This window comes from Anser brachyrhynchus (assembly GCF_964034855.1).
Source record: "Anser brachyrhynchus genome assembly, contig: SUPER_30_unloc_1, whole genome shotgun sequence".
NCBI classification, from domain to species: Eukaryota; Metazoa; Chordata; class Aves; order Anseriformes; family Anatidae; genus Anser; species Anser brachyrhynchus.
Genome location: NW_027664146.1, coordinates 114229 through 126426, shown reverse-complemented (window position 1 = coordinate 126426; position 12198 = coordinate 114229). Strand labels below are relative to the sequence as shown.

At 52.7% G+C, this 12198-nt stretch overlaps 1 protein-coding gene across 5 annotated transcripts; it reads right to left on the bottom strand.

The window, feature by feature from the left end:
- LOC308184309 (uncharacterized protein) lies at positions 1-10659 on the bottom strand. 5 transcript variants are annotated; one of them, XM_080608304.1, is made up of 5 exons: positions 10326-10659; positions 5384-6181; positions 2480-4811; positions 2322-2361; positions 1-1700 (listed from the first exon to the last, which is right to left on the bottom strand). In XM_080608304.1, exons 1-3 carry the CDS (start codon positions 10555-10557, stop codon positions 3991-3993), a joined length of 1851 nt encoding a protein of 616 aa, XP_080464430.1. In that variant the 5' UTR covers positions 10558-10659; the 3' UTR covers positions 1-1700; positions 2322-2361; positions 2480-3990. The 5 variants fall into 5 exon arrangements, with proteins under 5 accessions (XP_080464430.1, XP_080464431.1, XP_080464429.1 ...); XM_080608305.1 differs by having other exon boundaries at positions 2734-4811; XM_080608303.1 differs by having other exon boundaries at positions 2322-4811.
- Positions 10660-12198: the final 1539 nt, after the last annotated feature.

Sequence of the window (12198 nt, the reverse complement as noted above, 5' to 3'; positions counted from 1 at the left end):
TAACGGGACTAAAAAACGGTTTTATTATTTTTAAAGATGAGTTTCAGTTGCTCCTGAACAGCCTAGCAGTTAGCAAACTGACTTTTGATGAGTAATTCCTTAAGAAAAGGAGGTGGAAAATCATGAGGTGTGCACACAGCAAACTCTTTTAGGGGAAATCAGAATTTCTGCCCAGGCTTTGTCCTGAAGATACCAATCAGAGAGGGGGTTTTATATGCATAGACCAAAAATAAGGGCTTTTCCACCCACTTTGCATGGCTCTGACTAAACCCAGCTTGAAATAAATCACTATGAATATTCAACACACTGTGGGAGTGCTGGGTCCTCGCCGCAGAGGGGCAGGAACCCAGGACAGAGTGGTGCAAGGATTTGGTGTTCAAACCTGTGCGATGGAACAAAGTTAGGTGAACCTGCCATGAACCAACGTGAAAGGTGAAAAAAAAAATGGGAAAGAACACTTAAATAGGAGGAAAAAAAATCTTTAAAAACTTTAATTCTTAGTAAGGTAAAAATGTGCTTTTCCTCATCCTACCTGTTGACCCCTTCCCTAGCCAATGTTTTAGGGAATTCAGCTGTTCTTTACAAATATAGGAAGAAGAAAAGCAGCTGAAACTGCGGTCTGGGAAATCTGTATCCCTCAACCAAGGCAGGATTTTCTTACATCAACAGCATCGCTGGTGGAGCCCTCAGCTGCTTTTTTTGTGCTGATGTACAACCAAAGAGGAAGAGGCCAGGAGGTGGTGGCAGGTCTGGGTGCAATCCAGACCCCACAAATGTTACCTGAAGAAGAGCGGGTTCCTTTCCTTATGAAGTACTAGTGGTTTAAGGTTGGACTTTTAGGTCCTCACCAGCTCCGGATGGGCTGACCCCATTCTTGCACAACACTTTCTCCTCCACATGCAGTTTCTCGTGGGACACCTTTGCTTTGTAGGTCTTCCCACACACTGAGCACTTATAGGGAGCTTCTCCCATGTGGCTCCTCTGGTGAGTGAGGCACTTGGAGCCCTTCCCATAGTCAGGACATTTATAGGGTCTCTCCCCGCTGAGGGTCCGCTGGTGCTGCACGAGGTCGGAGCTACTACAGAAGCTCTTCCTGCAGTCCAGGCAGCTGTAGGGTCTCTCCCCGGTATGGATTCACCAACAAATAATAAGGCCGGTGCTCTGGGTGAAGCTCTTCCCACAGTCCAAGCAGAGATAAGGTTTCTCACACATAAGCAGCCTGCTGTGCTGGACAAGCACAGGGCTCTGGTTGAAGTTTTTCCTGCAGCTGAAGCACACATGTGGCCACTCTGACCAGTGGATCCGCTGGTGGGACATGAGGTTGGAGCTGTCATTGAAGCTATTCTCACACTCGGGACACTTGTAGGGCCGCTCACCTGTGTGCAGGTGCTGGTGTTGGATCAGGTTGTTCCTCCAGTGGAAGGTTTTCCTGCAGTTGGCACTCTCACACGTCCGCCCTTCAGCACAGACATTTTTAAGGACATCGGTCTTCCTGGGATCCTCCAAAGTGTCTCCAGGAGCATCCAGCTCCTCCTGCCCTTGCCCAGGGCATGGCTCCATTTCTGCCTGCTCTTTTAGGGCCTCATCCTGCTTGGGATCCTGGCACGCAGCCCCTTCCTCCGTCCTCACGCTGGGGCCATTTGCTTCTGCCTGCTGAGAGTCAACTGGTTGGGGCTTCTCCTCTTTGTGGCCACCAGCACCTGTTGGTGGAGAACAGGAACGAGATGGGAGTTGGCCCACAGAAAATCAAGGGTCTCCACATCCCATTGACCTTCCCATCCCATTGGCCTTCCTACCCCATTGGCCTTCCTACCCCGTGCACCTTCCGATCCTATAGACCTTCCCCATCCCATTGACCTTCCCCACCCCACTGACCGCCTCCCACATTGAACTTCCCCCTCCATTGACCTTCCCATCCCATTGATATTTTCATCCCATTGGCCTTCTTATCCCATGCACCTTCCTATCCCACTGACCTTCCCTCCCATATTGGTCTGCCCATCCCATGCACCTTCCCCATCCCATTGATCTTCCTACATCTTTGACCTTCCCATCCCATGAACAGCTTTTACCCAATTCAACCCACAGAGGTTTGTCAAGGACAGACCCTGAGGGATCCTCAAGGGTTGGGGAACAGCACAAAGCTCCAGATGCCTCATGGTTACATGTGGGACCTTAGGAAAGCAGCTTGGGAACCATTTTCTGTGCGTGGCCTCATTCTCCCTCTTCCCACAATTCGTGACCATGATGCAGGAAAGGCTTATCCAGGGAAGGGAGAAATTTGGAGGAGAAAACACCGATTTTGAGTAAAGGACGGTTACCTAGTGAGGCCGTGGTCTCAGAGCTGTTCTGCTGGGTGTCCTGCAATGGAAATTTCAGCTTCTCAGCCTCTTCCCCACTATGGACTCACTGATGCACGATGCAGCAGGAGCTCATGCTGAAACCCTTCCTGCACTCAGGGCACTTGTAGGGCCATTACCCCATGTGCAGGTGCTGGTTTCAGGTCCAGTTTCTCCTCCAGCTGAATGAGGGCCCACAGTCAGCACATCCATAAACCTTTTTCTGGGAGAAAACTGGTGTCTGGGGCTCAGTTTCCCTAATGCTGCCTGGGCTTCCCCCTTGGTTGACGCTTTCTCCCCATCCCTTCCCCTTTTCCCTGCTCTGGTTCTCCAAGGCTCCATCATGCCCCAGCTCCTCTCCATCACCCCATATCACCCCCATGCCTTGTCCCACCTTCTCCTGGACCTTCTCAGGATTTCTCTCTTCCTTCTTGCTCGTCCTCCCCATACCTTCAGGGACCCCACAGCCATGATGTGCATGCAACCCTGCTAAAACACCAAAGGAAGGTTTGGCCAAGCAGCCCTGTGCACCCAAGGTGCAGGATGAAGCGAGTGACGGAGGAGCTGCAACCTCAAACGAAACCCTTACAGGGGGAAAAGATGGGAAGGGGCTCAAAGACCTTGCTGGATCACCCCCCCACAAACACAAATTTATTGCTTAGGCCATATCCTTTCCCCAACCCCCCAGTCAAAATTAGACAGGGTGCTTCTAGGAAGTTACACTTCAGGGGGATTTGGTTCAGTTTCTTAGGAAAACAGGGAAGAAATCAGTGTGGGTTTGCATGAAGTTGCCCACCCCAAGCCCTGGGCTGCTTCCCCAAGCAATTCCCCAACCCCAGAGGCTGCAGCTCCTTCCCTCTGCACCCCCAAAAAGGGTCAGAGTGGTCCAGCTCCATCCCCATGCAGAGCCTGTGCTGCCCACGCTTCACAAGGAAACCCATCAGGATTTTATTAAGTGAAAAAAATAAAATCTAAACATAAAACAATGATAGTGAAAAGAAGAACATTCGACCCTTTGCTTGGTACCAAGAGGGTACAAAAATGGCATCCCCCTCCCGCCATGGAGCAAGAAAATCCCCCCCACTGCCTGAGATTTCAACAATTCCTCTATCACTGAATGCTTGAGCACTGCTCGTGAGCATTAAGCCCAGCCTGAAAATGAGGGGGGGGGGGAGGAGAATTTGACTTGCAATCTGCTTTTTTTTTTTTTTTTTGGCCCAGAAATGCCCAACAAGGTCGGCTTGATCAGACAATGAATGTGATCCTTCTGCTGCAGCTGTCTCACTGGGCGTCCCTGCCTCCTCTGTCTCACGTGGGAGGACCAGCGTGACTGCCAGCAACCCTGGGGAATAGCATCGCTGTTGCCAGGAGGACAGCTTTGATAAAGATTTCCAGCGTGCTGATCTCCCTGCAGGTCTCCCAGCCCTGCAAAGGCTTCGGGAGCCACACAGACCCGCTGCAAACAAGAGGAGACGCAGCAGGGAGGATGCTTTCTGAGGGGGACTCCCTGAGCTTTGCCTTTGGCCCCATTTCTCTGCTTCTGGGAGGCTTGGGGAAGAAGAACCCTGTCCCAAATGGTGCTGGAGCATCCCCCAAAGCTTGTCCTTATAGCAAATTCTCCTTGCAGAGCACAATCTGCTCCTCTCGCATCCTAATGCATGTGCATCCTCATGTGGGACATCAGGGAGATCTTGGTCCTGTAGCAATTCCCACACTTGGAGCACCTGTAGGGAGTTTCTCCCGTGTGGGTCCTCTCGTGCTTCAGGCATTTGGTGCTCATAGTGAAGCCCTTCCCACACTCATGGCACCTGTAGGGTCTCTCCCCGGTGTGGATCCGATAGTGAATGATAAGGTGTGAGGTGTTGGTGAAGCTCAGCCCGCACTCAGGGCATTTGTGGGGTCTCTCCCCAGTGTGGAGCTTCTTGTGCTGGTTGAGGTTGGAGCGGCGACTGAAGCACTTCCCACAGTCAGAGCAGAGATAGAATTTCTCGGGTTTGTGCACCAAGCTCTGCTTTCGGAGCTTGGTGCTGTCACCGAGTTTTATCCCGCTGTCGGGACACTTGCAGCACTTCTCCAGCTGGTGGGAAGCGAGGTCAGAGCTGTCATCAAAGCTTTTCCCACACTCGGGACACTTGTGGGGCTGCTCCACCACGTGCAGCTGCTGGTGTTGGCTCAGGCTGTTGCTACAGTCAAAGGTTTTCCTGCAGTTGGCACACTCGTACGTCCGCCCTTCAACACGGATACTTGGATGGCCGCCTGACTCCTTGGGATCCTCCAAAGTGCCTTCAGGAGCATCCAGCTCCTCCTGCCCTTGCCCAGGGCATGGCTCCACTTCTGCCTGCTCTTTTAGGGCCTCATCCTGCTTGGGATCCTGGCACGCAGCCCCTTCCTCCGTCCTCACGCTGGGGCCATTTGCTTCTGCCTGCTGGGAGTCAACTGGTTGGGGCTTCTCCTCTTTGTGGCCACCAGCACCTGTTGGTGGAGAACAGGAACGAGATGGGAGTTGGCCCACAGAAAATCAAGGGTCTCCACATCCCATTGACCTTCACATTCCATTAACCTTCCCGTCCCATTGACCTTACCCACCCCATTGACCTTCCCATCCCATTGACCTTCCCCCTCCATTGACCTTCCCATCCCACTGACCTTCTCATCCCATTCACCTTCCCATCCCACTGACCTTCCCATCCCATTGACTTTCCCATCCCATTGACCTTACCATCACATTCACCTTCCCACCCCATGCACCTACCCATGCCATTGATCTTCTCATCCCATTGAAATTCCCACCCCATTCACCTTCCCACCTCATGCACAGCCCCAGCTCAACCCACAGAGGTTCTCAAGGATAGACCCATTATGGGGAATGGAGCTTTGCTCATGGGTACGTGCGGGACCTTAGGATAACAGCATGGGAACCATTTTCTGTGCATGGTTCCATTCTCCCTCTTCCCACAATTCATGACCAGGATGCAGGAAAGGTTTATCCAGGGAAGGGAGAAATTTGGAGGAGAAAACACATATTTTGAGTAAAGGGTGGTTACCTGGTGAGGCCGTGGTCTCAGAGCTGCTCTGCTGGGTGTCCTGCAATGGAGAATCCTGATGGTCAACCTTCTCCACAAGATGGACCTTTTTATGCGCGTTACAGCGGAAGTTCTGGGTGAAACCCTTCCCGCACACAGGGCACTTGTAGGGTTTCTCACCCGTGTGCACCGTCTTGTGGCGGACAAGGTCGGAGCTCTTGCGGAAGCTCTTCCCGCAGTCCCGGCACTCGTAGGGCCTCTCACCTGTGTGGACGCGGCGGTGCATGATGAGGTATTGGTGGCGGGCGAAGCGCTTCCCGCAGTCGGGGCACACATAGGGCTTCTCTTCAGTGTGCACAGACTGGTGGGCGATGAGGTGGGAGCTCTGGATGAATTTCTTCCCGCAGCTCAGGCACTTGTAGGGCTTCTCTCCCCGGTGGAGCATCTCGTGGATGAGCAGCGGGGAGCTGTCGTTGAAGCCCTTCCCACACTCGGAGCACTTGTAGGGCCGCTCGCCCGTGTGCAGGCGCTGGTGACGGACCAAGTTATGCCTCCAGTTGAACGTTGTCCCGCACTCGTTGCATTTATATGCTCCCTTCCTGCGTTTGGCTTTCACCCGTGGCTTTCTTTCACCACCTGTGCTTCCCTGCTCGCCTTCTTGCAACCCCTGCCTGGCTTCGTGTCCTTCCCAGCTTTCTGAGCCTTCGCCGTGCCCCAGCTCCTCCTCATCATCTTCTATCACCACGATGTCTTCCCCCACCTGCACATGCACTGTGTGCCTCGCCTTCCCATTTTCCTTCTTGCTCATCCTTCCCATCCCTGCGGCAACAGAGAGAAGACCTTGATGCAGCCGTGCCCGCTCCTGCGACACACATCCTTCCAGGCGCTCACTGAATCCCTCCCCAAGCCTGCCATGCCACAGCTTCCCCCACCCCATCCCCTCCGTCCTCACCCCTCCACCCCCTTAATTTTTTTTTTTTTTTTAGGGGGGGGCTCAACCCACCTGCAAGGTGTGCTTCGCTCCACACCCGCCCCGACACGCCGTTCATGATGCAAACGCGTGGCGGAGGGGGGATGCATGAAACCAACCCGTTCCCAATGGGATGGGGGGTCAGGGAGTCCTGGAGGACCCCAACCCTGTTCCGCCACCCCCCTGCTTTGCACCCCCAGACCCCCTCTCCCCAGCTCTCCACCCTCCCCCGCTGCAGCCTCCGCTCGCCCTTGTCCCAGCCCCTTCCTGTGTCTCTGCACACCCAACCGGGCTGCAACTGGCCCCGAGCAGTGCTGCAGAGGGGGCTGCGGTCATGAGGGGGCTGCGGGGGGGCCGGGCATCCTCCCTGCTTTGCTTTATCCCATGCACAAAGCCAGGCGGGAGAGCAGCTCCAGGGGGGAGAATCCTTCAGTGTGCAGCCCCCATCGGGGCTTCCTGAAAATTTTGGTAAAGAAATGAATTTAAGTGACAGCTTGCATCTCACACGGGGTTTGCATTGGTGTCTGCAAATTGAATTTGCTGTTCGGGCTGGATTTCGTGATATTTTGCTTTTAAAAGAGGCTCACAAGGGATGTCAGGGCAAGGGGGGGTGACACCAAATTCCATGAAACCAAAAGCAAAATAACAGGAGGCCTCAATTGGAGAAGCCAAAATGTGGTTGGGCTTGTGGAAATTAAACCTTGAGTTCAGTTTATTGGGATGAAACAGGAGAAGAAATCCCCCTGGGTTTGCAGGTGAGGAAATGCTGGTACTGACAGAGATTTGCTCTCATGGAGATGTTCTTTAGGATAGCCAGAGCACGGGGTAAGGCTGGTTTCGAGCTGGGAATTTTGTCATCGTGATTTCTAAAGCTGGTTGACTTGTTCTTGGATGTTTTACCCAGAGATGGGCTTGGGTTGCACACCAGCATGGGGTGCACGGGTGGGATAAAGCAATTCCCTGACCCACAGGCTGCATCTCCTCCCCTTCCCTGGAAGGGCCAGAGTGGGTAATTGGCAAGGAAACTCATCAGGATTTTATTAAATATAAGAATACATAAGGCAGTTAAGGCAAAAATAAGAGAAAGAGGAAAAAAAAAAAAAGAAGGAGGAAAAAGACAAAGAAATAATGTTCCCCTCTTTGCTCACTACAGAAGGTACAAAACCTGGCTTCTGCCGGGGAGCAAGAAGAAAATCCCCTAAATGCTTGAGATTTCACGAACTAACAGCGCCCATGAGGTTTAACCTCAGCCTGAAGCCAAGACAAGGAGAACATCACTGAAATCAGTCTTTCTGGCCCCAAAATGCCCAACGAGGTCACTAAGATGGGACTTGTGTTGGCTCCTCATCCTTGTCCTCATCCTCCTCCTCCTCCTCGTCCTCATCCTCATCTTCTGCCATTTCTTGTTCCACCTAGTCTTTGGGATTTCCCTTTCCCTTCTTGCTCGTCCTCCCCATAGCTGTGGGGATGAGAACCCTGCCTGCAGCTGTGCCCACTAAAAAGTTGGATTTGATGATCTTAGAGGTTTTTTCCGACCTAAAATTCTGTGATTCTGTGGAAATCCTGCAGGAGGGCTTGGCCATCCAGCTCCACATGGAGAAGGTGTGGGGTGGAGGGCCTGCCCCACACCTGGACCTCAAGCCCTGCTCCACCACCTGGTGTTGCTCCTGCATGGGCTCTCCCCTCCCCCCCCCCCCCAAAAAAAAAAAAAAAAAAACTCCTGGGGCTCAGCCCCACATTTGCTGCTTGATTTGGGACATCAGCATCCACTGAAAAAAGGGAGAAAGGGGGGAAAGGGGGGAAAAAGGAGTAAAATGGGGGGGCAAGGGAGAAAAATAGGGGGGAAGGGGAGGAAAGGAGGAAAAGAGAGGGAGAGAGGAGGGGAAATGGTGAATAGGATGGGAAAAGGGAAGGAAAAGGAGGAAAAGGAGGGGAAGGGGGAAAGGGAAGGGAAAGGGAAGGGAAAGGGAAGGAAAGAGGGGTGAAAAGGGGGAGAAGAGAGGAAAAGCGAAGGAAAAGGGGGGAACAAGGAGGGGAAAAGGAGGAAAAATGGGGGGAAACTGGGTAAAAAAGGAGGGGAAAGTGAGGGAAAAGGGGTAAAAGGGGAAAAGGAGGGGAAGGGGAGAAAGGAAAAAAGGTAAAAGGAGGGGAAAAGCAGAAGAAAGGGGGGAAAAGGTAGGGAAAAGGGTAAAAAAAATAGAGAGGGAAAGGGGGGAAAGAGGGGAAAAGGAGAGAAAAAGAGGGAAAAGGAAGGTAAGGGTGGAAAAGGGAAGGAAAAGGAGGGGAAAAGGGAGGAAAAGAGGAAAAAGAGGGGAAAAGGAGGGGAAAAGGGTGGGAAAAGGGAAAAAACGGAGGGAAAAGGGGGCAAAGGAAGGGACAAGGGGGGCGGAAGAAGGAAAAAGGGGGCAAAGGAGGGGAAAAAGGGGTAAAAGGGTGCGAAATGGGTTTGGGGTGGAGGGGGGCAACCCCTCTGCTTGCCCCCAGGGATGGGGGCTCCCCCCAGTCTCCACCACCCCCTCACCGGTCCCCGTCGTCCTCCGCCGCTCGCCCTTGTCCCAGCCCCTTCCTGTGCCCCCGCAGCAGCAACCGGGCTGCAACCGGCCCCGAGCAGCACTGCGGGCACGGGGGGGAGGGTACAGAGGGGGCCAGGCATCCTCCCCGCTTTGCTTTATCCCGTGCACAAAGATCCCTGGGGAGCATCCCTTGGGTGAGCATCCCAACAGCGCTTTCTCGCTTTTGGGTTAAGAAAGGGGGAAAACCGACATCCGCGGAGCTTTTTTTTTTTTTTTTTTTTTGGGGGGGGGGGGGTGGGGGGAAGTGGGATCTTTGTAACGGAGGGATGCTCCAAATTTCTTGCGTGGAGCTGAACGTGGAATAAACAGAACTGCCATAATCAAAGAGCTTGGGAGACGTGTTTGGGATTTAAGGGGATCCTCCAGCAAGGTTTGTCTCCAGCATTTAGAGTTCAGAATTGGGAAGGGTTTGGATCGAGGTGGTCATTGGGGAGAAGGGAAAGACCCCCTAGACCCCATCCTCTCTCATTTAATGACATTGTGCAAACACCATCGGGCAATAGCTGAGCCATCCCCACGTTATCAGCACTCACAAACCAAATCCACATCAGCACGGGGCCGCCAGGAGAAAAATTCTGCAGCAAAACACGTGAAAGTGAATATTTGTGTCGAAACAGAGTGATGTTTTTTGCGCTGAGTGGAAAGAGGAGGACGCTATGTTGGAGGGAAGTGAGAGTGTCAAGCAGGACTTGGAGTAAAGCTGGGAAGTGAACAGTACATGAATCTGAAAGGCTGGATGGAAAATTATTTTCAGCATTATTTTATAGAGAAAATAAAATACAGAGTGCTTCTGTTTACTAGGCAGCGTTTCCTCCGTACACCCATTCTTCTCTGCACGGACCCTACGGAGATGCTGGGAGGGTCTTGGATGTGATGGTCCCATGGGCAATGCAAGACCCCTGCCTCCCACCAAAGGCACCTAGGGCAATCTCCTACATGGCCACATCCATACTTAAGACCCAAAAACCCTCGTTCTACCCCAAGAAACACCTTCAAGGGGCATCAGCATCCCCCAGACATGTCCAAATTGCCCTCCTGAGGTCACCAGCCTCACAGGAGACCAAGGGGGGGGCACCACATCCCCGAAATTCCTCCCCCTTGGCGGTGGGACACCGTGACAGGTTGCCCAAGGAAGCCAATGGGTGGCCTCAATGCTGGAAGAGCTCAAGGTTGGACGGGGCTTTGAGCACAGAATCACACGAGATGTTGGGGTTGGAAGGCACCTCCATCTGCTCCCAGCTCAACCAGCATCAGGATGTCCACGTCCAGGTGGCCTGGAGCATCTCCAAGGTGGGAGACGCACCCGGAACAGCCTCATCATGTGAAAGGTGTGATCTTTAAGGGTCCTCCCAACCCACCCCATTCTATGACCCCACGATCCGTGGCACATCGTCCCCCCCACACACACCCTGCTCCTCACCACAGTACAGCACTCGTACAGCCGCTCTTCCTTGTGGGTGCGGAGGGGGGTGACCAGGTCGGAGAACTGGCCGAAGGTCCTCCCGCAATCCAGGCGCTTGTAGGGTCGTTCCCCGGTGTGGCTCCGCTGGTGTCACCTCAGGCTGTTTCTCCAACAGAAGGTCTTGCCGCACTCGGAGCATCAGTGTGGCTTCTGCTGGCTTCTTCTGCTTGGCTGGTGGCTTTGTGGGCATCCTCTGCACCGGCCTCCTGCCTCACCAGACTCCACTCTGGTGTATCAGTCTCCAAGTCCTCCTCTGGCGCTTGGTTGTGCTCCGCTTGGGTGCTCTGAGTGCCTGTTGGGAGAAACAAAGCCATCGCCCTGACTTGTGTGAGCAGAGCAGGATGGAGGATTGGACCTCCACGAGCAAAGGATTGAATCTCCATGAGCAAAGAATTGGGCCTCCATGGGCAAAGCATTGGACCTCCAGAAGAAAAGCACTGGACCTCCACGGGCAAAGGGCTGGACCTCCACAAATAAAGGATTGGGCCTCCACAAGCAAAGGATTGGGCCTCCACAAATAAAGGATTGGGCCTCCACAAGCAAAGGATTGGGCCTCCACGAGCAAAAGATTGGGTGACTGATCCACACCATGGTGTCACCCATTCCCTTGGTATCACCCATTCCCACAGTGTCACCCACCCCTTGGTGTCACCCAACCCATGGTATCATTCTCCTTTGGTGTCCCCCACCCCTTGGTGTCAACCCATGATGTCACCTATCCCCTTGGTGTCATCCAATCCATGGTGTCACCCAACCCATGGTGTCACCCAACCTATGATGACAGTCTCCCTTGGTGTCCCCTACTTGATGTCCCCCCCCCCATGGTGTCACCCATCACCAAGCCTGCCTGGGCAGCTCCCAGACTCCCCCTGAATTGGGGGGGGAGGAGCCCCGCCATTAACTAGGGGACACTGCCCAGACCCCCCCCCCAGTTACCAACAGGGAACTACCAAGTGCCCCCCAAATTCTAGCAGCAGCTACCCTGGACTCCCCCATTATTTCCAAATCTTGCCCAGACCCCCCCAAATAAAAACGGGGCACTGCCCAGACCACCCATTACCTATGGGGACCTATTTGGGACCCCCCCCCATTAACTATGGGGCACTGCCCAGCCCCCCCAATTACCTATGGGGGGTTATTTGGTACCCCCCGCATTAACTATGGGGCACTGCCCAGCCCCCTCATTACCTATGGGGTCCATCGGGGCCCCCCCATTACCTTCATTGCCCCCCCCGGCTCCACCCACCCGGTACCTGCAGGGAGCCCCGAGCCGCAGGCCCGCCCTCCCCCCCCGCACCTCCCGGTTGGGCTCTCCCGGCCCCTTCCCGCGGCCGTGCAGGCGCGGCCGGTCTGCACCAAGGCGGCGGGGCCGGGGGGGGCCGGGGCTCCGCGCCCCCAGCGGGGGAGAGAAACGGAATAAGGAAATTAAATTATTAAATTAAATTATTGGTTATTTCTTTAAATTTAATTTTAGAAACATAGAAAAAAATAAAAAGAAGGAAATTCAGAAATAATAAAAGTAGTCAAAAAATAACTCCCCCAAATATTAAACGATGAAAAATATAAATGAAAAAAAAACGAAGATAAAACAAAAAGAAAAAGAAAAAGAAAAAAAATAAAAACCGAAAACAAAATGTAAAAACATAATAAAAATAAAAATTTTTAAAAATGTAAATTAAAACAAAATGTAAAAATAAAATAAAATAAATAAAATAATAAAAATAAAATAAAAATGAAAATTAAATCCCCCAAATTAAAAAAATAATAAGATGAAACACCCAAAATTAAAGAAATAACAAATTTAAAAGGCAAAGAGAAAACCACAAAAAAA